The sequence below is a fragment of the Cynara cardunculus genome (genome assembly GCF_001531365.2).
Source record: "Cynara cardunculus var. scolymus isolate 2C chromosome LG 8, CcrdV1, whole genome shotgun sequence".
Taxonomy (NCBI): Eukaryota; Viridiplantae; Streptophyta; class Magnoliopsida; order Asterales; family Asteraceae; genus Cynara; species Cynara cardunculus.
Window position 1 is genome coordinate 23,214,993 of NC_037535.1, and position 25,900 is coordinate 23,240,892.

The following is a 25,900-nucleotide window of genomic DNA, read 5'->3' on the forward strand; positions in this document are numbered from 1 at the left end:
TATAAAGGTGAAAATTAACTATTTTGTTAGAATTCAATGATTATTCTAATTATATTTTAAATTTTTTTATACTTAAAATATAATGTTTATCTTGTATTTGATTATGTTTATCTGCAGTTAGTTATACGAATTCAGATATGGAGCTTTAATAAGTTGTACTTACGCACAATTTACTTGTAATATTGAATTCAAAGTAATATGCACCAATAAACAATACTTCATGCATAAAAATGGTTTTTAAGAGTTTTATCAAATATTTTATAATATAGTATAAATAAAATATAAAAAATGTTTAAATTTATAGAATTATATAAAATTATATGCTGAAAAAGGAAAAAATTGTTTTTCTATTGCTTCCACCAATAAAATTGAACGTGTTATCAATTCATATATAATTTATTTGAAATTTATCGAGATATTAAATATATTGAAATTTTAATAATATAATTATTGTTGAGATTTATAAAATAGAGAACTTTTAAAGTTTAATGTAATTTTTTTAGCTTTTATTTTTTTTATCTTAAATAAATTATAAAGAATCTGTTGGAAATATTTGTAGTTTATATTGTAGGCGATAGAATTGAATATGATTCCATTTATTTGATCGATTTTCACTTTCCGAAAGAGGGAAGTTTTTTTTTTCCTTATACAACCCCTTTGCCATGTTTCGGCCTTCCGCCACCTCCCGTCCCCCTTCGGCAACAATGCTTTATTGCAACACCAGAGAGACTCGCCCCTTTCCCAATGAAAAGTGCCCCTCTGCCCCTTTCTCCTACCTTCTTCCTTCACCTCTTTCCCTCACACTCGGAATCCAACTGGCACCACTTCTTTCATGCCCTCGAGAATTTCCCACCAAATTAAAATACTAATCAAAAACCATTTTCAAGAAAGGAAGAAGATGGTTCAATGTTTTGCTTTCTTCGAATTCCACTTCTTTACTTGCTGTTCTTTTTTAATTCAACCAAACTTTGTAATTGACGTGCAATAGTTAAGGAAAGCGAGGATGACGATGACGAGATTTTATAGAGTTTTTATGTAAAGACCTTGAACAGGGTTGGTCCTGGGGGTTCTGATGCCATGTGCGAGAATGCTAAAAAACACCCATATGTCGATTATTTCAGCAAACGAAACGTACTATTTTCTAAAAGATTTGAAACCTAGTCGAACAAGGGGGCTCATCCCCACACCGAATCAATCAAAACATTCTAAGGAGAAGGGATGATGAACAGTAGGAATGAGTTTGGTTGTTCATTTGTTTGATGATTGTATTCACGCTTCCTTTCTTTAACTAGATTAACCGCTTAGTTGATGACATGAACGGCTTGAACTGGTTGTTTATGGCCTAGATGATTAGACCACAACTAGTAACAGATAAAAACTCGATGCCCCTTAAGCTTATGATGTCTTACACCTGTACGTAACCAGGGTCAGCCCTGATCTTGAAAAACCTCAAGATACCACTTTCTTATTATCACGTTAGCAAACGAAAACTTAGAAAACTCCACTATCATCATTAACTTTGCAACTTCTTTGTAAGTCTCCTATATTTCGCATCATTAACTTTTAATAGCATTTTATAAATTAACTCTATTAAAAATAAAACAAACTAATAAACAGTAAAAATGACACCATTATCAATCTAAGAACCTGCGTTTTAATTCAAAAACCAACTTTTTTACCAGACACACTCCAAGAACGTTGTTGCTATGATTTTATCTTCTAAACCGCTCTTGCAATGAGAGATGGCTAAGCAAATTCTCATTTAGCAGAGTCGGTCTTTATACTGAAAATTAAAACAAGTTGCAACTCGTAGCATTAAAAAGGACACTTTTTTGAAATTACAAAAGTAAAATAAAAAAAATGCTAACTTCTAACAAACCATATAGACGAAACCACTTGGGTTCTGGTGATGTAGTAGAAAATCTTATCTATCCTGGGTTCAAATCCAGATGTCATAGAATCCGCTATGGTCATGGAAGTTCACATACGATGTCTTCAAACCGTTCATAGTCGTTCAAAAGGATTAATCAGTACACGTAAATTGGACCGAAAACTCACAGTTCAAAAGACAGGTAGAAAACAAATAAACATACATAATTTATTTATATATTTAAATATCAAATTACTTGTTTATTGTGTGACAATTTCATAAAATGATATTGTGGGTTTTAAAGATTCTAAAAGATTGTGAGATATCTTATGATGATGGGCCAAAAAGGTGTTTCTTGTCATTTAGTATTTTGGGACCACTTTGCAATTAAAATGTATACCACTTTCCTTCCATTCAATTTTTCTTTGAAGATTCTTTTGATCTACATCAAGGTTATCAAAATAAACAGAAATTGACTTAAATATTTATTTCTTTCATTTAAATCGGTTTTTTAGTCATTTTTTTCCCGTTTTTATCCAAAGTTTGTAATATCCATATCCACAATATTGCACTAATGGTCATAATGTTTGTCAGTTGCTGAATGGTTTGATTCAGAATGATTAAAATGTGAAATATAATTGTTTAACAATTATTTACAACGAAATTAGGGTGCCGAATGATCAAGGGATGCTTATGATACAAAATCATTCAGAATGTTTTATAACTATTAAGAAACAAACTTTTTTTTACCAAACAAGATTCATTTCTTAATAATTCAGATGCTACCTCATAATATTAATAGAACTATTAAGAGGTAAACAAATAATTCATTAACTTTTAATAAATATTAGGTATGAAATAAAGGTTTTTTCAAATTTGAATAACCAAAAAGTGTAAATTGTCATGTTGTGTGGTTGGGACCCTATGAATGCTTTATTAGTTGGCCAATGCATTTGGTCAAATCTTGTTTTTGATGGTCCAATCACAGCCCCCCCAATCAACAAATATTTGCCCATTTTTCCCAAACCCATCATTGCACCTTTTAGATGCCAAAAGTGCACATTAAATATGTAACACCACTTGCTTTTTCATTGAAATTACAAGATTAACCATCGTGGTTTGTAAAAACATTCGAATTTGGTTTCTCTCTTTAACAACCGTTAATCTTTTTGTCAAATAAGGGGCATTTTAGTTTTTTTTTATCGATTTTCTTTGTCTTTTATCCAATCAAAATCAATTTTTATAATTTTGGCCCCTCTAGTTTTTGGTCGAGTAAAAAATAAAAAATTGACAAAATCACATAAATGCTTCTCATTTAACGGAATTTTCTAACGATCGTTAAAAGGAGGGACTGAATTCATACGTTTTTGCAAATTATGATTGGCCCCTCTTGTTTTTTATTTCTGTTTTTATCTTGTAAACTTAAGTCCTGAACGTTGTTTGGTTTCTAGATTTGCAGAGAAAAGATGATAATGTTTAGGGTAATAATTGGAAAATTGTCACAATTTTGACCAAGGGAGGTTCAAATGAGTTGACTTTGACTATTGAGATCCTTGTCACCAATCCATCAAAGGCTGATATTTCATGGACGGCCCATAAAGTCCTACCAGAAAGCCCATCACCTCCTTCACTTTTTCTTTGTCTACATTACAAGTTTGTGCAATAACACCCCTCCAAGTTATGGCAATAGGCAAAAAGTACACTTAAGTTTTGATGTTGTGAACATTTGTGCAAACATCAAAGAAGTTTTGGTGGAATGGACATGATACAATAGCTTAGATGATAATTGTAGTGTTACGAAAGCAAAGGGTTTGAGGCAATGCATCATGTTTAAAAGATGCGGTTTTTAGGCCTTTTACGAGTACAAACACCCAGTGTATGAACTAAAAGATTGGAAAACAAACCTATGCAATGCTTTATTCAAGTGCAAGAACAAGTGTAGATTTATTACGGGTTTTTGCATGGTAAGAACATATATGTATGAAAACTAAACTATGGAGGGGTCGTTTGAAATCCTCTTAGTTTGTACTTTTTTAAGAGGCCCTTTTATTGAATCAGAGATATATGTGTTTGGTAAACATTTGGTGAACAGATGACCGAGTGTAGTCCTCGTTCAGTGTTGAATGGAAAACTCAACATCTTTCTTCTTTCATTGCTATTCGCTAAACCTTAAAAATAGCAATGTTCCAAAAGGCACACAAATTACACAATAACAACCATTATGGCTCAACACTCGTGTTTCACCTCACTTGAACTTGTAGCACAACATTGCCCAATGTGCAGTTTTTTGTACACAATATATGAGTTTTCTCATCTTTTTCGTATTTTACTTTTTATGTTTGGCAGTTGCTGAATGATTAAGTGGTCAGAATGATTAAGAGGCTCTCATGATATAATGCAAAATGAAATATAATTGTTTGATAATTGTTTACAAAGAAATTAGGGCGCTGAATGGTTAAAGGAAACTCATGATACAAAATCATTCAGAGAGTTTTAGAACCATTAAGAGACAGACTTTTTTTTGTCAAACAATATTTACCTCTTAGCGATTCAGAGACTGCATCTTAATGAAACTTTTAAGAGATAAACAAACAGTTTTAGTATCACTGATTCGTTGAGTAGTAGTAAGAACCATGTGTATGTATATAATTATATACATGATATATACATATATTGACCAACTTGAACAAAATGCAACCATCCTCTGATATATATAAATTGAAGGACTCATTATTGTTTTATCAAAACTAAAAGGGGTATTTATGTTCATCATCATTAAATAAAGGACTTATCTGTAAATCCGCCATTATTAAAGTATTGGTTTCAGACTCTCATGGCGGCAACAAGACATCAAGGATAAAAAAATCCCTCTCTCCACATCCATATTACACCCATCAACGTTCTCCCTTAATTCCACACACGAAACCTAAACACAGATAACCAAATGAAGATCCAATGCGACATGTGTGAGCAAAAGGAGGCCGCCGTTTACTGCACCGCCGATGAAGCCTCCCTCTGCCATGCCTGCGACCGCCGTGTCCACCATGCCAACAAGCTCGCCAACAAACACCTTCGTTTCTCCCTCAATCCTTCTTCAGATGAACCTCCTCGATGCGATATCTGTCAGGTAACATAAACGATTCTAACGATTCAATGAGTTCGAATTTCGAAACGAATCAAAATTGCACCGACTTTCATGGAATTCTATCGATTTTTGAAACTGATTTACTGGATTTTTTGTAAGCAGGAGAGAAGAGCGTTTCTGTTCTGCAAAGAAGACAGAGCGATCCTCTGCAGAGAATGTGATATTTCGATTCACAGAGCAAACGAACACACACAATATCACGATCGATTTCTTCTCGCCGGCGTTAAGTTATCGGATTCATCTTCCTGTTACGATAAGTCATCGGATCAAGCTTTATGTTCTTCTAACTCAAACGGATATAGCGAAATCGATAGCAGAAAAAGCTCCATTGTTTCCGAGGATCAAAACGCTAGATCAGCGAAATATTTCACATCCGTAAATGATCATTGTGACGGTGCAAGCCGCGAAGAAGGTGCTTCAATGGCGGCCAGTAGCATATCGCAGTATTTAATGGAGACATTACCGGGATGGCATGTTGAAGAGTTTCTAGATCCTTCTGCTTCCCATCCCTACGGCTTCTATGACGTTCGTAACATCCACAAACTTTTATCACATTACCATGAAATTAACAAAAATAGTCGTTTCAGTTTACTTCTTAGTCATTTTTTCTTCGAAAATTTCCAAACAAATCGTTACCTCCGTAAGTAGCAACTTCTCAATTTACGGAGGGGTTAAAAAGCAAAACAAAGAAATCTCTAAACATGATCCATAAGTACAAGGACCAAATCTGTAAATTAGTCTAAATACTTCATGCGGAATTGCTACTTGCGAATCCAGACTAATTTATAGATCTGGTTTCCCTATACTGGCGGACCATGTTCATATTTTTTATACTTTTTGACTCCTCCACACGATGAAGAATTGCTGCGTAATGACTTTTTTTTTAAATGGTTATTTCTATTAATTTCTCGTTGAACATTGGATTTGTTTTTGTTTATTAAATTCAAAAAGGGTTCGAAGATTCTAAAAGTATGAATGATGTTGTAACAGGGTTATGACAGTGGTACATTGCCGTTTATGACACATGATTCTAACAACAGTAGAGATTTATGGTCAGAAGATCTGGGAATTTTCTTAAATTCATCATCATCATCATCATCCTCCATGGATCATCAAATATCAAAAACAAGAAGCTTATCAAAGAGAGTGTTCTTGGATGAAGTGGAGAGTTTGAAGAAATTGAATAAAGACCAACACACATTCAAGCCTTCATCTATAAAGAGACCAAGACAAGACCAATTATGGTAGAGTGGACTTCTTCTCCAAAACCTAAAACTTTATTTCCCATTTTTTTTATAAACCGAAACAAAAGGATTTAATGAATTTCACCCGGATACAAAGTAAGGTTTGAAAACTGTAAGATTGGTTTGTGACTTTACTTTTTTCTTTTCTGTAATAACCTATGCAAGAAATAGAATTTTATGTATGATTTGAAGTAAAACGAATTTTGAAGTCATGATTTTTAAAGTTTCAACGTTTAAATATTTGATGATTTCTCTTTATTTATGTTTCAAAACTTGATCGATGTCGGTCAAGGTATATAAAAGCAAATTCTTTTTTGTGTATTAATGGCATTGGGTTCGTTGTGTCGAGACATCCAAAATTGTTGTCTTATTCGACCAAACGTATGAATTTGGTCCAGGATAAGTTTTGTTGTACTGAGAACTTTAAGGATACAAAAATTTCCATATATTACATGGTTGGTCCTAAATTAATTTTTATCTTTAGTTTTTATAAACTGGTTCTTAATAGTCCGGTTAGCCAAAACTAGGTCGGGTCCTAGATTGACGATTCGGTCCAAGGCCTTATTTACTGTAACCGGTCACTGGTAGTTTATAACTGGTTTTAGATGGGTCTTAGATTTAACATACGAGTTTCAAAGATTTTGCACATCAAGTAGAAGATATACATAAAAAAACAAGAAAAACACTGACTTTAAAACAATTCGAGCTAAATATTTTTACGTTGAAAAACCCTAAAATGTGGTTCTTTTGTGGGGTGTCAATATTTTTTTTGCTTAAATATTATTTAGGAAAAATCAGGGTTTCTAAAAAATTTACGAAGACGAATTCTCAAGTATAGGAATGCAAGGTTGGAGGCCAAAATTTTGTACCTTTTGGGATGAAAACGTAATGAAGAAAAGGTTGTTGTACCCAACCATCAACTAAACATTAACGACATTGTATGTTTAAGAATAAATCATTGAAATACGAAAATGATCATGTATTTTGAGCTTTTCAGATTTGAACATAAATAAAACAATTCAAATGTTGAAAAGAAAAGGACATCATGATTCATTGTAACTCAACTGTGACGGCTTATTGCTTCTTGATTTAAAGATATAGAATATGACTTTAAAGTGTTCCTACTGAATGCGATTTCTGATCCAACTTCAACATCTAGCTTATGAAGTTGCAGGGGAGAGAACTCTCCTGTACATTTATTGTGACTTTGTACGTGACTTGGGGTTCGTTTAACAAGTTACCGAGAACTCATAATAAATCAGACGAGATCTTGTACGCAACATGGTCATTTACCCTTTAACGTCACATACATCTCTTCTGGAAGACCAAGCGACATCAGACTTAGAAGTTGCCTACAATGCCAGACATGTTTTGTTGCATTTAAGTAAAAGGGGGTTGATTAAGATATTTACTAACACTAATTATACAAATAAAAAAAATATAATTAAAAAAACCAACAATATCTCACTTTCGATTGTGATGCAAACACTATCATTGATTCCTATAATGCAAAATGGTAAAACAAGCCCAAATTGACTATAGTTGTCAACAAGCTATGACAACATTGATTTTTCCTTGGATATATATTGATTAAAACAAGTTTTTTAATCAAATTTAACCCCAAATGGGAATTTGAACAAGCTCTCAAATTCACAAACGTAGTCAGCATTAACGAGTTAGTAAAAACACCAATCCGAAGCAATAAGCTCACATGCTCGGCTTATTAGAGCATCAATTGCAAGAATTTAAATTATCAAATTGAAAACTTATTGAGACCAAATGATTTCAATCGCCAATTTATCAAAATCCCTAAACAATTACATATCTAGGGTTCTGAATAGCTATTTTCCAAAAGAACATCAATTAATTGATCAAATTAAGTGATAACTCAAATGAAAATGACATTCATTTAGAAATCAAGCAAATAAACTTGTTTACAACATCTTACAAAGGCCTAAATTATGTTTCTATAAGTCTAATCCAAGTTTAATGTTTTTATAACCCTTGCATGGTCTTTCTATTTTGCCTTTCATATAGAAATCAAGCAAATAAACTTGTTCACAGCCATTTTTCCTCTCGTTTTCTCATCCGTTTCTTGCACCGATCAACATAAAACTTGGATCAGACTTATAAAGACATAATTTAGGGCTGTTAAAAGTATAAAAGTAGAGATTTTGAGCTTATAAACACATAGTAGAACATGAAAATTTGACGCTAACAATTTTAATACCATGTTTACTATACAAAAAAACAAATTCGGATTTATGATATCTATAATTGGAACTTTATTATTTGTTGAACATTGTTATTGAGAGAGAAAGTTGTTAGTTGATTGACTTGTTACAAAAGAATTGGCATGCTTGAGATTTAATCATCCTCCCAAATCCATCTTCTATATTGGTTGAGTTGGTATGTGGAGAAAATGGAACTCCTTTTTAGCACGTACATACAATTTTCAGTATAGAATAACGGTATTTTAACCATGTAACACGGGAATATGATTTATCGTTAAGGAAATCTGACAGCATATTTTAGTACGTATGGTTGATCACTATCCAGACCCATTCTTCAATAAAATGCATGCACACACCATAAAGTGAGGAATTAGGATGGGTAACGTCAAAAGGATAGATTGGTTATTATTCCTCTTTAATCTCTTCCCTCACTTTCTGCCCAGTCCTTTACACATATGTTTATTAAAATACCAAATCATTGGGCACCCCATTTTGGGATGATGCCAATTGCCAAATTGCCAATTATCATGTAAAAGTCTTGTCTTATTTTACTAACCATACCTTTTCAACACACCACCTACATACACCATCAAAGAATTGACACCTACCACCATTCATCAATCTCCTGCAACCAAAACATAGAAATATCAACATCATTCTCTATGGATTTTGAAGGAATTCTAATGGATAATTCCTTTTACCAAACTCCAATTCTATGTTTGGTTCACATATAGAAAACATAGGAATCCTTTGAATTCCTTGGATTAACAATTCCATCCAACCAAACACATGGTCAAATTCCATCAGTTTTATTGCGATTCCTTCAAAGTCAAATTCCTTGCTATGTCTGTTTAATTTGGTTTAACGGAATATTTTCGAGGGATTTGAATTTCATGAAAAGATGGAATTGGGGGGATCTGTTTGTTGGAAGTGACCGTTGCACATAAAATAATTCGTCAAATAAAGCTGTTCGGATAATCAGGAGCTGCACATGTGGTTTACCTATTCGTCAAATAGAGCGAATCACTTATCAAGAGAGAGAGAGAAAACATCAAAAATGAATGACGATAAGATCAAAGTGCCTGTCTTTGATGGCCACTATGAGCATTGGAGTGAGTTAATGGAGAATTTGCTGCGTGCAAAACAGATGTGGAACCTGATTGATCCAGGAATTAGAGAACCGGCGGTCGGAATTGCTCAAAGTGAAGCTGAGAAGAAGAAGTTGGAGGAATTGCGGGTGAAAGATTTACAAGTGAAGCATTACTTGTACCAAGCAATTGATCGAATTACGTTTGAGMAAATCCTGGATAGAAAGACATCCAAATCGGTGTGGGACTCCATGAAGCAACGTTTTGCTGGTAATGCAAGGGTGAAGAGATCGATGTTACAAAAGCTTCGACGTGATTTCGAAGTCCTGGAGATGAAGAACGACGAAACCATTCTCGATTATTTTGGAAGAGTCCTGACGGTGTCGAATCAGATCAGAAGCAATGGAGAGATGATAGCTGACGTCAAGATAGTTGAAAAAATCCTCAGAACCCTAACAGACAAATACATATATGTAGTTGTCTCAATTGAGGAATCAAGGGATGTTGAGCAGATGACCATTGAAGAATTACAGAGCACTTTGGTGGTTCACGAGCAGAAGTTCAAAAGGAGTGAGAGAGAAGATGATCAAGCACTGAAAATTGAAGCAAATTCTTTCAGTCCAAATAGACGTGGTAGAGGAAGAGGACGTGGTGGAAATAGAGGAAGAGGTCGAGGTCGAGGGCAATTATCATTCAATAAGGAAACGATTGAATGTTATAAATGTCATAAATTGGGGCATTACTCCTACGAATGTCCTGAGTCCAAAGAAGCCAACTACGCCGGGTTTGATGAGAATGAAGAGGTGATGCTTATGGCTGAAATAGATGAGTCTGTGTTCATGGCTGATGCAAGTGGAGAAAACACAGGCATGCTTTGGTTCTTGGATTCAGGTTGCTCCAATCATATGTGTGGAAACAAGAACAGGTTTGTCGAATTTAACTCTGAATTCTCAAACACTGTGAAACTGGGAAACAACACAAAGATGACGGTAAATGGAAAAGGAAGTGTAAAGTTGGTCCTGCATAGATCAACATTTGTAATAAATGATGTGTACTACGTGCCAGATCTCAAAAACAATCTCCTTAGTATCGGACAATTTCAGCGAAAAGGCTTGTCTTTTCTTTTTCAACTAAATATGTGCAAAGTGTTTCATCAAGAAAAAGGTCTGATCTTTCAGAGCTATATGAGCAGCAACCGTATGTTTCCAGTTARTGAAGAATTAGAAGAAGTTACTGATCAGAAAGGAGATGGGTGTTTGTATACAAGTAATGAAGACAATGCCCAGCTATGGCATGAAAGAATGGGTCACCTTGGCAATACCAGCATGGAACTTCTTCAAGTAAAAGACATGGTACGTAATCTTCCYAGTTTTGCTGTTAATAAAAYTGTTTGTGAGCAATGCATGGTTGGCAAACAAACAAAAAATGCTATCCCAAAAAGGAGCAGCTGGAGGGCAGAAGGAATACTGGATCTGGTGCACTCAGATATTTGTGGACCCATTACTCCTACATCTCACACAGGWAATAGGTATTTTCTGAGCTTTATAGATGACTATAGTCGTAAAGCTTGGGTGTATCTATTGTCTGAAAAGTCACAGGCTTTCGAAAGTTTCAAACAATTCAAAAAGAAGGTGGAGGTTGAAACAGGACGAATGGTTAAAGCCCTCAGGACAGATAGAGGAGGAGAATACATGTCTGATGCTTTTAAGACTTTTTGCTCAGAGTATGGTATTAAAAGACAGCTCACCACCAGTTTCACTCCCCAGCAAAACGGGGTTGCTGAAAGGAAAAACAGAACTGTCATAAACATGGTGGTATCTATGATCGCAGCAAAAAACATGCCAAAGAAATTCTGGGGAGAAGCAACTGTTTGGAGTTTTTATGTATTGAACAGGTGTCCAACCAAGGCTCTCACAAACATGACACCACAAGAGGCTTGGAGTGGAGTCAAGCCAACTGTTGATCACTTTAGAGTATGGGGTTGTCTTGCTCATGTCCATATTCCAAAACAGAAGAGAACCAAGCTTGATGATAAAAGTTTTGTGTGCATTCTAACTGGAGTAAGTGAAGAATCAAAAGCCTACAGATTGGTTGACCCACACACACTCAAGGTCGTAGTCAGTAAGGATGTGGTCTTTGAAGAACACAAGTCATGGTGTTGGAATGTTGATAAAGAAGGGAAGGAAAAAAATGAGATTATATGGGGAGATTATGACTTTACTGAAGATGACTATGTGAATGATCAAAATGAGGAGCCTGAACAGGAAGAGGATGCAGATCAAGCCTTGAGTCCGGTAGTTGCTGAACAAAATGTTGGGGTTGGAAGTTCAGGACTCGGGGAAGGAAGACCTCAAAGAACAAGAAGACCACCTGCCTACTTAAGTGACTACTTTACTGGAGATGATGACGAATTGGATTCTGATGGTAATGAGATGATGTTCACAGATCTCATACATCAGGATCCARTTTATTATGAAGATGCAGCCCAAGATGATAGGTGGAAAAAAGCAATGGATCTCGAAATCCTTGCTATTGAAAGAAATCAAACGTGGCAGTTGGTAGATCTGCCAGCAAACACTAAATGCATTGGGGTGAAATGGATCTTYAAAACCAAGCTAAATGAAAAGGGAGAAGTAGAGAAGCATAAAGCCAGGTTGGTCGCGAGAGGTTATGGTCAGGAGTATGGTGTTGACTATGTAGAAGTGTTTGCTCCCGTTGCAAGAATGGATACCATTCGGCTGATGATTGCTATAGCTGCTCAAAAGGGTTGGAGCATCTACCAGATGGATGTAAAATCAGCTTTTCTTCATGGAAAGCTGGAGGAAGATGTGTACGTGCAACAGCCACAAGGGTATGTCAAGAAGAATCAAGAGCATAAAGTGTATAAACTCCACAAGGCTCTATACGGGCTTAAACAAGCTCCTAGAGCTTGGTTTAGTCGTATTGAGACCTATTTTATCAAGGAAGGTTTTGTGAGAAGCTCTTCAGAACATACTCTATTTATCAAAAGAAGATCAGATGGAAGTTTATTAATGGTGAATGTTTATGTGGATGATCTTCTGTATACGGGAAACAATGAAGAAATGTTGAAAGAATTTAACTCTTCAATGAAGGGTGAGTTTGAAATGACGGATTTGGGGAAGATGAAATATTTTCTGGGATTGGAAGTGACGCAGACTGCAAGTGGAATTCACGTGTCTCAGCAAAAGTATGCAGTAGAAATACTTGATCGCTTCAACATGATGAATTGCAATGCTGTGATTAATCCTATGGTTCCAGGTTGTAAGCTGAAAACAGAAGATGGAGAACCCATTGATGAAACACTGTTCAAAAGCCTAGTAGGGTGTCTGATGTATATCACTGCTACAAGGCCTGATATTCAATTTGTTGTAAGCTACATCAGCAGGTTCATGTCTAAGCCCACTGATATTCACTTCGCAGCTGCAAAAAGGGTTTTGAGGTATCTTCAAGGTACTTTGGACTATGGAGTTTGGTACAAGAAAGGTGGAAAGGGTGAAATAGAAGTGTTCACAGACAGTGACTTTGCCGGAGACTGGAATGACCGRAAAAGTACCTCCGGATACTTGGTATTGTGGGATGGAGCTGCAATAGCTTGGTCTTCAAAGAAACAAAGTGTGGTTGCCCTGTCATCTACGGAAGCTGAATATGTTGCAACTGCAGCATGTGCTTGTCATGTGATATGGCTTCGTGGAATGCTTGAGGAAATTGGGATGAAACATGAAGAAGGCACGGTGATTCAATGTGACAACACCTCAACAATTAAACTCTCTAAAAATCCTGTCTTTCGTGGAAGATGCAAGCACATCGGGGTGAAGTTTCACTTCCTACGTGATCTGGTTAGAAAAGGTACTATTGAGTTGAAGCATGTTGGGACAAAGGATCAAGTTGCCGATATCTTGACTAAACCACTGCATCGAGATAACTTTGTGAAGATAAGAAAAAGGCTTGGAGTATGTTCGATGGATGACAAACTGAACATGAATGTTTAGTTTGGGGGAAGGTTTGTTGGAAGTGACCGTTGCACATAAAATAATTCGTCAAATAAAGCTGTTTGGATAATCAGGAGCTGCACATGTGGTTTACCTATTCCTTAGCTATTTTTTCCTAGTCTTTAGCTGCTTATGTTTTTCAATTTAGTCCTTCCTTATTGTTCGTATTTTCTGTTATTCCTTTATGTATTTAAAAGGCCTTCGTGCTCATCAATGAAATCATTCAATCTTGAGAGCAATTACCAGTGTTTAGCATATTACTGGAGTCTTTAGTTGTAGAATTTGGAATGTAGTTCAATTCCATTCTTTATAAATAATATATAAAAACAAATTATTAAAAAATATAATAATAATTATAAATTACTCTTTTATGAAGTGTTTATCATTACAAACAAATCATATGAAATCCCACAAAAGACCAACCACCCCGTGGGATTTCCAAATCCCATGTCTGTGGGAATGAAATCCCGAGATTTCAATTCTGGACTTTCCTTTTCAAACCAAACGTGGGATTGGAACGGAATCCAATTCCAAATCACATGAAATTCCGCAAACCAAACGAACCCTTACTTTCCAACCAAGTGCTTAAATCTATAAAATAACAAGAGAAGCTTGACATACCTTTTTAATATCAAGAAGTGAAAGCAAAAATTCTATCTGCGATCTTGGTCCGGCAGATCGGACACTCGGAACATGCAAGAGAACAGGATTTACACACTGCAAGAAAAGGTAGGTATATTAATACACCCCCTATCAATTTAATGGGGAGTTATACAAGTAGAGCATTGATATCTAAATGTAACTTACGACTAAAATGTCGGCAAGGGAGAAGCATTGCAGCAGTCGGTGACTCAAAACATACTTTACATACATGTAAATTTGCATCCCCATTCACCTCCTTCTCCTTCATCTCTTGCATTCGGGCCTGAAACACACATGTTAACCATGAAAAACCTATGGAACCCACATTCATATAGAATTTTAAAACTTTAAGGGCTGTTTGGTTGGTTTTTCATTAAGTTCTCTATAGAGAAAATTGTCTGTGTGGATTAATCTGTTTATATAGATTGGGAAAGTTTTTGTTTGGGAGGGTTTTTTCATAGCTCCAAGAAACGTGTTTTTTAATTGGAAGAGGCAGGTTTGGTAAAAGAAACTTGGCTTTCTACATAAAGCTTCCCCTAAAAGCTTACTGAATAAGTCACTTTCTATAGCATTAAGCCACTATCAAACAGTTACGCATAGCTGATAGAATAATCTGTGAGTCCCATTAAGTTCATTAAGCTGCTAACAGACCCTAAATCTGTTATGATAGAATTATTACCTTCAAACGAGCAACATGGGGATCTTCCTTTGGCATGTCGTGAGCTATCTGTGGAACACTTAAAACTTGCCGCTCTTTTAGAACTGAATTGGTGTGGTTAACAGTAGTACGTCTTCCAATAATGTTTGTTTCAGGAACTGCTCGTCCCCCTGCTGCCTCTTTTTTCAGTTGAGCAACAAGAACCCACATGTTTGCCAAATCGTTTTCCAAAGCCGATTCCCTTTTCTTTGCCTCATCAAATTTTTTCTGGTATTCATCTTCTATCATTTCTTTCTCAGCTAAGGCAGCTTCAAGGCTTGCCTCCTGCTGTTTCCTGGCCTGCAACTCTCTTCTCAGATCTTCAGAGTGGAAGACATTGTTGAAACCATTCACTTGATCTGAGTGTCTTCCTTTCCGATCACCATACTTGCGGTTACCACCTGAGTTCACCAACTCACGAGCAGCTACCAATTCCTTTTCGAGTTTTGCGTTCTGTAGTGAAAGTTTGGTGACCTCACCTGCCAAATTCTTTAGTTCAACAGCAGCGGCAGAAGCCAATTCCTTGGCGTAAGAAGCTTCCTCCGACAGTTTCTGATTCTGCACACATAATCCACTCTTCTCCTCTAAAACCTGAACATGTTCTAGCTTTAATTTTTCGTTCTCCATCACCTGTCCAAGAAAAAGAAAAAAACCACTAAATTTAGCGCACCATTGGGGGTGCTCCAAGACCCGACCAACCCAACCCGAAGCAACCTGATGTTCAATTGAGTTGTCAAATCTTCAAACTTAAAGTCATTTGAACCCCACATAACCCGATGGACCCGATATCCTTTTATTTTTTGGATTTAATATGATTGTTAAGTCGATATTAATACGTACATTTAGACAATTACACAAGCACCCACCCTCTTCATATACATATATTTTTAAGCTCTTCTCCATCTCTATATAACTCCTTCATATATATGTTTAGTAAATGTGAACATATATATACAAATTGAGAAAAGTAGTTGAATGTGATGTACTTGAGATTTAAGGAGTATGGATAAGTTGTACCAAATGACAATGAAAAAGGAATTATGAGTACAGAAAACAAGATATCACAGTATCAAACCCGACCAAGTCATACGGTTTGGGTTTGGTTGGGTTGCACTTTGGTGGGGGTTGAATTGGGTTGGGTTGTTCAAAATGCCTTCAACCCAATCCAACCCATGATCAACCTACGCACCATATTGCTTCTTCCAACACTAAACTAGAAGCCAGTAAGTTTAATCACCTGAATTTGAATTTTCATCTGTAGCTCGTCAATGTATTCTTTGGATCCTTGCTGTTTAGAAGATAGCAATGGTTTCTCACTACAGGCCGCAGCTAGTTGTTGTTCAAGCAATGTTATTCTCTCCTGCAGTTCCTTATTTTCAGAACACTGCAATAGAATGCAGAGTAAATCAATTTTAGCAATGTGAATGTCTTCAAGCAAACAGAACGAAAATAATACACATTTTGCAATATTATCCAAATACCTTATTTTGCAGCTGTTCCTGTAGGATGCGGTTGTCTGCTGACTTGATCTGAAATCACAGAAAAAAATTAAATAATAATTATAATCAACTATTAGATTGGTGTATAATTTCACATCCATGTAATACAAAATCAAACCTTCAAATTCTTCTACCTAAATTGGGAAAACATTACATTTATTAATACAATTAAACATAAAGAAATCACTATACAAACCTCTAGCTCAAAATCTTTTTCATCACATTGGGTCATCAATCTCATCATTGCCTGATGTAAAAGAAAGAAACATTAACAAATATACAAATGATTGTGTAAATATTACAACTTTTACAGAAGATGAAAAGAAAAATAAATAAAGAACGAATGAAAGATTACCTGCTGCATATCAACCAATGATGTACTAGAAATTGAAGCTTGATTACTTTCAATAATCTGTTTCTCCAAGACCCTCATTTGCCTTCTCTTTTCTTCAATTTCAAGTTGCAAGTTATCTATCTGTGTACAACATGCATCCATAATCAGAGCCTAAAACTCTAGAAAAGTAGTAGACTAGGAAGATACAAGAGAACTAAGTTCAAAAATCAAAATGCACATAGTGATACGAACTGGCTCTCTTATAAAAGTGAACCGATAAGATATAGAATGGTTTGAACACAAGACAACTACACAACAAACTAATCACACTCAAAATTCTATCATACACCATTATTATATTCTCCATACATATGATAGCATCATGAACAATTTATTTCCATGACTCAAATTGAAATTAACCGCCGTAAGCATATTATATTTAGATAGAGCAAGAAAGCCATACTTGAGTTTTAGAGCTCTGAGGATTATCTGCTGACTGCTCCATCAAGCGTTTCATAGTACTTGTACCAAATGCTATCTCTCCTGCAAGCATCTTAACTTGCTCCACTAGTAGGTCCATCTGATCTAATGAAATTCCACCCTATAATAAAATAAAACATCATTCTTATCGAAAGCGATATTAAGGTTACATAGGTTGAAAAGAAGATTCCTTCTCAAAAGCAAAACCAACGCAATGTCATATCACTTCAAGAGAGTAATCCAGCACAACTAATAAATAAGCCAAAGCTTCACCACAGTGCAAAAGTTTGCTATAAAGTCCCTTATGCATAAATGAATGATCTACCGATGTATAACAGTATGTTCAGAAAAAACCAAACGCCAAAATCTTTCTTGCAACTATTTCTGAAAAAGTTCTCAATGCATGATGTGTATTCTTAGTATTCAAGCAAAGACGTTCTATATGGGTATAAGCAGTAAGCCTAACACTGCCTAAGCTGTAAGCAGCTGTTTAGAGCTACAGTTGTCTGGGAATATAGCATCGAGAGTTGAAGCATAAATCACTGCTAAATATAAAAACGACAATTGGCTGAACTAGTTGGGTACAGATAAGGAACGGATTGATAGAAAGACATGAAACCTACCGCCAGCAGCTTTGCACCACCAGAAGAACCATTGACAATTTCACCCGCATGAGTTGATTCCATGATAGTGCTACCTGTTGCTGATAAATTGCTGGAATTTCTTCTGTGTTTGAGTTCATAAGATACTTCTGATGGAGTCTCAACTAGATTGTCACTTCGCAAGAGCAGGGAACCATTCTGAAACAATTGACAACCACAAAAGAGTCATGGAGCTCAAGTCTAGCAGATCAAAATCTAAGGAAGTTTGATTCCAGAACAGAGGCACACAAGATGAAAATAACCGCAGATTTTATAGGACATTTGAACAGCAATTTGCATAACATGAATTCCATACCAACAAATACTTTATGAACTAGCTAAAACTAAGCAGTTCACATTGTGACCTAATATTTAAATTCATGCCAGAAAGTTAAAGAAGGTGAATGAATAGAATAGTGAATCATATCTTAAAAATAAGAGATAAATTGTGAATGATTAACCTACATCATCCGCATTAGCAGAAAGATCCCGTTGATGATCAGATACATCAGTCAGCCCAGCGACTTTATTTTTGGAGGAAACAAGTATTAGCTTTGTTAGCCTTTGAATTCTGCTCATTAGAGCCGCCTTGGCTTCTTCCTCTTCCTCCAAACGTGATTGCATCTTCACTTGTCCTTCTTCTAGCTATTACACATAATATCTTATGTTAAAGTTAACATACGATTAGTAATACCAGCACTAATGGTATTACAAATCTACCAGTACTAAAAAAGTGTTTGCTAGGAAAATTAGCAATCTTGCACTTATAAACCAGGGGACCCATGCAGAGAATAAAAGACATTGCACCTTTTGTTTTAAGGTCATTATCTCCTCTGGATTGACAAGCATCCCTCTCTTAAGTTGATCAAGCTCTTGTTTGAGGACGGATATTTCTCTTTGGTACTTTTTAATTAAAGACTTCTCATCAATTATCTGAAAAGATCCATGTTTCAAGAGCAAATAACTGTGGATTTGGGATTCACGTTCTCAAAATTTCTGCAAAACCAATCAAATGACGGCATCATAAAGCAAACCTTATTCCGAGAGGCATAAATTTCAACACGTTTTGCCCTGCTTGCAAATTTTAATGTATTGTGGGTCTCCTCCATGTTACTAGATGCCGGAGTAATGGTACAGATAAGCTGGTAAGAGGAGAAAAATAGAAGTACATGTCACATTTTTAGCATAGATTTATTATCTCTGATGAAAGCCGTGTAAATTTTAAGTTTGAAGGGGGTGAAGAGGAGTAAAAGGGCGACCCCATGCACCAAAGCTCCTCAGCCATGCAAGGATTGGAGAGGGAAGTCTTTGTAAGCAGCCAGCACAAAGAGGCTGTTTCTGTACTTGACCCGTGAGGCCGTGACCTTCTGGTCAAAAGGAGTAACTCAAAGGGTCACCTCCGAATGAGAGAGGAGTAAGAAACAAAAGCCTGCAAATATTAGATTGGTTTATATATCTAACTTTTATCACCAAGATACTCCAACACTTACTGAAACATGTCCATTGCCACTCAATGATGACTGTAGAAGGCGGGTAAGCTTGGAATCTCTATATGGAACATGAGATGCCTTCCCCTCACTTAGCTTACCAATAACCTGTAAGTCCAGTTGAAATGAATGACGAAATGGCCTATGTCGAAGCAATCAAAATAAATGGATATGACTGTCAACTACCAACGTACTATTAACAGTCTTTTCACAAATTGTTAACTTTATAAGGTCATTACTCATTACACATGCTGCCATCAGTTCATCCCAATAAGCTTACATATAATCATGATCATGATAATGAGAATTTTAGGGGCGTTAATGAGTCGAGCTTTTAATGAGCAACTCGAGCTCGACCTGATCTCGATCCGAGCTTAACAATTGTCAAGCTCGAGCACACACTAAAACATGTTTAACTTAATGAGTCGAGCTCCATAACACCAATGTTCGACTCCGCTCGACCAGAAGCTCGATTAAACTTTTTGAGTCGAGCCGAGCCATTCGAGCATACACTTTTCTCGAGCCAAACGTTTCATATGTTCATAAATCATATAATTGCTTCGACCTGACGTTAAAGTGGATGAGAACAAGAGGTTAGTAAATCAAGCAAGTTTTAATTTCAAAAAAATTAGGTCGTTCCCATACACGAGCTAACTGATCACAAGTTCAAACCCGTACACGAGTATCGAGCTCGAGCTCAAACATTGAAAAAATATTTGAACTCAAGCTCGAGCCCTACGTTGAAAAAGTTAGTCGAGCTTGAGCATGGTAAATTTTTCGAACGGAGCTCGAATAACCTACAACTCGACTCGTTAACACCCTACATAAGACTTCAATTGTAGTATACAAATTTAAGGTGGTAAATACCAAACAAATTAACTCAGTATATAGCACTCAGAGATGGGGTCTGAGGAGGCTGAGATGTACGCATACCGCACCTCTATTCCAAAGAGTAGAGCAGTTGTTTCCCTCGACTCGTGGAAATGTGTATGTTAGAGAAAATGAATTTGACCATGTTTTACAGAAAGGTGGTTGATGAGACTATTGCTATCATTTAAGCAGGTAATTACCAAATCTTACAACCGAATCATACTTTACAAAATTTCCAGCAGTATCCGTGAAGGAATATGATCACTTACAGTTCCAAGGGTTAGAAGACTTTTGTTTATGTAAGATCCTTCCTTTCTCCTCAGTCCAGTTGTTTCAGCTTTTGAACTCTCTGATCCCGCAAGATCAATTAGATTCTAGAACAAAGGGAGAAATGATAGTATTAATGATTTAATCCATGCAGAAAATATATTAAGAATCAATATTTCATACAAGTTGAGAGAATGTCACTCCGTCATACTCATCGCCATGGGCGCTACTTTCAATCATCTGCAAGTCCAAGTATACGTTAGAAATGGCTGTGTATAGTTTTTGAAACAACTATAAAGAGACAGTAACTTGTTAAATTAAAACAAAAGCAACAACTGATCTGGTTGAGGGAGTATCAGCGAACAAATGGGTAGGGGGCACATGGAAAAACAAGAGAAGTACAAATCCTTGGGTATTACTGCTCTATAAAAGCATAGGCTTATTATTCCAAACTACAAGTACATGTTGTTAGGCCCAGCCATCGTGAGATTGTATCTAGGGTTAATTATTAAATTAGGTAATTATATTTTGTTCCAAATTCCAATAATGAAGCAACTCTATAAACAGGGATTAGAAGAGGTTGATTATCATGCTTGAATTGATTTGATAAAGATTTTAAGATTGGATTAGGCATAACTGGAGAGATGGCCAACCTCTCAAACAGTGGCCAACCTTTTGGTCATTTACTAGTTATGGTTATTTGATAGGTTTGTTTGGTTCTCCTCACATATTTCCATAGAGTGGTCCATGAAAAGTAATGCAAAACAGTCACAAGACCTAGTTAGTTTTTCCTCTTGCCAGAGTTTGCTACTAAAAACCTAACGTCGGCCCTTCTCTAGCAAGTCTATCATAAAAACTTGGAAGTTAGTTACAAAGAACAGAATGCACCTGTTGAAAACATCCTATGATATTCTAGTTTTATGGACATCATTAACCTTCATGAAGTGAGCATAATCTGTGTCTATCCCTTTCTAAATTAATAGGCTACCTCGGTTAACAAAACCATTTTTTGTTATTTCCATGAATAGGGCTAAGCTTCCCATTCTCTTCATACCGTCAAATGCTTCCACTAGGTTTACATAGACAAAGAAGGATGCGGTTGAGAAATCTATAACACAGCACTAATGTATAATATGAATATATGATACAATCTTAATATTATATTATTCATAGTAAATTAAATGTCTAGAAGAGATGGTGACTTGACAAAACAAATTAATCTTTGTGAATTCTGATCATAAATTATGTTTACAAATTCACTTTCCTTATCAGAACACAACAAATGACACCATATTTCAGTTCTAACTCAGCATTGCAATGCCTTAGTGAGCCAATGATACTCCAAGTGAAATAAAAGCACATGCATAAAGAAGTTCTAGGGATAACTAATGAACTTCACATAAAAATACGTACCAGGGTAAAGATTGTGTGACTACGGCTGCTAAACAGATTAAAATTATTTGAACCAACATGCCGGTGCTCTGCAAACAAAAAGCATTTAGAAAAGAAGTTGGGGAGTATATATAGAAGCATGTATTTTACACACGCAGGCGGACTCAGTAGTACCTTCACCAGAAGCAATAAAAGAAAGGGCATGCCCAGGAGATAACACGACTTCTTCCTTTACGCCTTCAACATATGTACCCTGGAATGAATAAGTAGCATGGTCAGAACGCTATAGAAAGCTATCCCTATAAAATAAGATAAGAAAAAATATCAAATTTACAAGACAATTTACCATTAACAACTAGATTGAGCTACAACAAAAATAGATGTCATAAAATTTAATAATTGTATATACCCTTTCTTGGTTGATGTGTGTTTTTATTAAAGAAATAAGGAGTCAAGAAAAAAATAACAAATACTAAATGATGAAAGCGAAAGACAAGAAATCAGATGTGAAGTTACTGCAGAAACCTGTGCATCTTCTCGAACACGAAGATTTTGTCCTGTTGGATCAAGCAAATCATTGATCACCTAAGATAAGAAGCATAAGTACCATGAGGAATCAAATAAATTCACATCGGACATCCATTGTGATGTTCAAGGACAAATACAGCAACAATGGGCATGGTCAGAGGAGACCAAAATCGTACAAGTATAATTTGTAAGGGCATAAACATAAGACAAAACACAGACAATGGCCCTTGTTCTCAATAGCATATGGCATTACCTTCCATGAGATCCAAGTGTGCACTAACCTCATTATATATCTCAAGATACGACACCCTCAGCAAAAACTCCCTTCCTGGCATCTGAAAAGTGAAGTTAACGATTTAATTACAGATAAACATAAACCATGGTATGATGGTAATGAAACATTGATAGAAATCAAGACATACAATAAACTGCCAAGTTTATGTTATGATACTAAACCAAGACAAATATTATACGGAAGTCCGCAGTTACAAATGTTGCACTTCAAATACTGAATAAAAGTTTTCTGGTAATACTTACATCCTGAATAATGCTGAAAACGTCCTTTATTGCCAATGGTATTATTCCCGGAGAGTTACAATCACCCTGTGAAGATAATCAATAATTCAGTTTTATACAACATTTATAAGCATAGAGAAACTAAAATAAATGTGATGCATTTATCAAAAACATGAAACGGAAGCAACCATTTACATCCAAGATAATTTCATTTTTATCATACTCCTTCCATCCAAAATCAAATGGCTTTCACTTCATTATTTTGAGACAGCTAGTTGTAAGGAGATCAACCATCATAAGATGAGAAGGGAAAATCTTTAGGCAATTCTGATAGTGGAAGGGAAGAACAGATGGGTATACCAAGAATCAATCTTACTTGAAACTATCTAGCTATTATATGAACAGAGCAATCACTGCTAGTTTAATTTCTAACTCCCTGTGACAGGTTTCCCAGATAGCTCTGATCTGAGAAGCATAGATAAAGCCGCCCTTAAACATCTAGCTCTCGAGCATCTTGCTAACATTGAATTTTGTCATTTAAGTAATCCTCAAGAAGTACTATCACTTCTGCATAAATTGATCAGACCTCGTTTACAGTTCCTTACAGGCTCCAGGATTTTGAACCATAAGAGGGTGTCTCATCTGCTGCTGGTTATCCGTTAGCAGCAAAATGTATTCTTCACTACAGAAAGGTTAGAAGCATAGGATTCATTCTGGATGATGCCTAAGTTTCTGTCAAAATGAACGGCAACACAGGGATCACCCTGTGCTCCTAGTCTGATGTTTTGTATATATTTTGAAAGCTAGATAGCATCAATAATTTACTAGTGAAATGATCAGCTTATGAAACATGCAAACAACACTTCTCATCAGTCACCATGGCTGTCAGGAACCAGCCTTGCATGTGCCAGCAGTAGCACATCATTATAGAACTACAGTTGAAGGCGATGCATTCCAAGTCATGTTAGAAAGGACATTAACAAAAATATACAATTTAAGAGCGAGCAAGAAAACGATAGTCAAAATTGTGCTTCACTGCTATATATGATAAGCATTAGTCATTTTGGATTTCTTTTTGCTAGATACTATAATAGTTATGAGCAATGAAAACAAATTTCTACAAACAGCGTGCCACGGAAAAACAAGAACCATGTAACTTTTTGACCAAAACATGGTCTTTTACGATTCCAGAACAGTTATTACTGCATGCTGATTGCACGCATGATCCAGTAAGCACACCGCAAAATTTTCTTATTCATCTGCCCTCTTAGGATGCAACAGAAGTCATAATTCCAGACCCTTTAAAAATGATTCATATCACTTAAGTTAGACACCATACTTACATGCATTGTATGTGTTTTCCCACTACTTGTCACTCCATAGGCAAATACAGTTCCTGCATCAGCTCCAACAATCATTATTTTGCTCAAGCAACTGTAGATCAAGATAGTTAGTGAACTATCAAGGAATTAGAACCATATAATTACAATTTGATCTAGTTAGCCGCACCGTTTACCCCTTCCATAGCAGCCTTCACAACAGGCCTGGCAGCTACTTCATACACTTCCTGAGTCGCAGCAGATGATCCAAAAACTCTGTCTGTAATATCGAACAGTAAATGAAAATTTCTAAATTTAACATGAACTACAATATATGATGCCGATGTCGGATCCACTTCAATTTTCGTTGTTTAACAATAAATAAAACAAAAATTCTATACCAAAGGCATATGAAGTCACCGGATTGTACTCATTACGTACGAGTTTACCGCCATCAGCATACCAAGCAATCTCATCTCCTCTCTGATACTCTCGTTCACTACAGCAATACGAATTCAATAAAAACGTTGCCGCATGGTGTTAGAACCCTAAATAGTCCAAAATAACGGCTTCGTATAGATCAAACGTCAAGTCAGCACAGATCTCTAAGTAAATCAAATTACCTCAAAGGCCTAAACCGAATCGTTACGGAAATGCTATCTCCTCCTCCCGACTTTGGGATACTATCAACCGCTTCTTCAATCACCTCGTCGGTGGACGGATAAATGACAGGAGAACGGCCTCCGTAACCTCCTCGGTGATACATCGAGTCGGACTTGGTCCGACTAGGAGTGAAGGATCTGGAACCGTGACCTTTTCCAGAGCCTCCGTAGAATGGCGTGGTTCCAGAAGATGAGCCAGAGCGAGGAATGAGCTGCTTGTAAGACGATGACGACGAGGATGACGAAAAAGGACTCGACGGCTTGCGATGGTGGAATGGTGAACTGCTTCTTCCTCTCGAAGAAGAAGCCGCCATTGATCGATTCAACTTCCTGACCTCAAAAACCAATCGAATTCAACGAAATCTCCAAATGCAAATATGTCAGAGCTTCACATGATGCTTGGAAAGTAAAGCTAAGAATAACATTGTTCGATTTCCCTCCTCAGTGAATGAGAAGCTGCTCTAGATAGAAGAAAACCAATGCGTGTAGAGAGAGAGACTGTATGTGTGCTCCTTCTTCTTCAAGGTGAGAATTGCAGAGGGCAGAGAGAGACAAATCCCTAAAACGATTGAAGATGATGAGTGGGAGGGACTGTGGGAGCCTGAGAGGGATGCAATGAGAACGACGGAAGGATTTTCTTTTAATTTTTTTTAATTTGAATTTCAAATTTAAAGGGTTTAATTTGAGGTTCAAGTGGAAGTGGAAGAAGGTGAATAAACTTACAAAAATGGTCCCTGGAATATTGTTCGTTTTTCAGTTAAGGATGTTATAATTAGAGTAAACTGCAAACTTGGTCCCCGTGGTTTGCTATAAATAACATTTTTCGTCCCTATAGTTTTAAAATAACAAAATAACCATTATAGTTTGTAAAAATGTCCATATTTAATCCCTCTCTCTAATGGTTGTTAAAAAGTTACGTTGAGTGAGATGTCTTTTTTCCCTTTATTGTTTTTTTCCTGTTTTTTACTCACTTAA

The 25,900-nt window shown here is 36.1% G+C and overlaps 2 protein-coding genes across 2 annotated transcripts; one reads left to right on the forward strand and one right to left on the reverse strand.

The window, feature by feature from the left end:
• The first annotated feature begins 4,757 nt into the window (after window positions 1-4,757).
• LOC112517349 (B-box zinc finger protein 20-like) lies at window positions 4,758-6,394 on the forward strand. Its single transcript, XM_025124750.1, has 3 exons — window positions 4,758-4,997; window positions 5,118-5,540; window positions 6,006-6,394. The coding sequence occupies exons 1-3, from the start codon at window positions 4,815-4,817 to the stop codon at window positions 6,261-6,263; spliced, it is 864 nt and encodes a 287-aa protein (XP_024980518.1). The 5' UTR covers window positions 4,758-4,814; the 3' UTR covers window positions 6,264-6,394.
• A 2,476-nt stretch (window positions 6,395-8,870) lies between these two features.
• Window positions 8,871-25,239, reverse strand: LOC112516683 (kinesin-like protein KIN-7D, mitochondrial). The gene is made up of 25 exons (XM_025123875.1): window positions 24,887-25,239; window positions 24,665-24,762; window positions 24,454-24,543; window positions 24,288-24,340; window positions 22,966-23,031; window positions 22,710-22,763; window positions 22,426-22,485; window positions 22,075-22,153; window positions 21,922-21,989; window positions 20,692-20,748; window positions 20,511-20,615; window positions 19,375-19,479; window positions 18,919-19,026; window positions 18,692-18,817; window positions 18,350-18,529; window positions 17,867-18,043; window positions 17,227-17,364; window positions 16,785-16,904; window positions 16,626-16,676; window positions 16,412-16,459; window positions 16,168-16,314; window positions 14,913-15,560; window positions 14,399-14,516; window positions 14,213-14,308; window positions 8,871-9,118 (listed from the first exon to the last, which is right to left on the reverse strand). Exons 1-24 carry the CDS (start codon window positions 25,237-25,239, stop codon window positions 14,223-14,225), a joined length of 3,135 nt encoding a protein of 1,044 aa, XP_024979643.1. The 3' UTR covers window positions 8,871-9,118; window positions 14,213-14,222.
• Window positions 25,240-25,900: the final 661 nt, after the last annotated feature.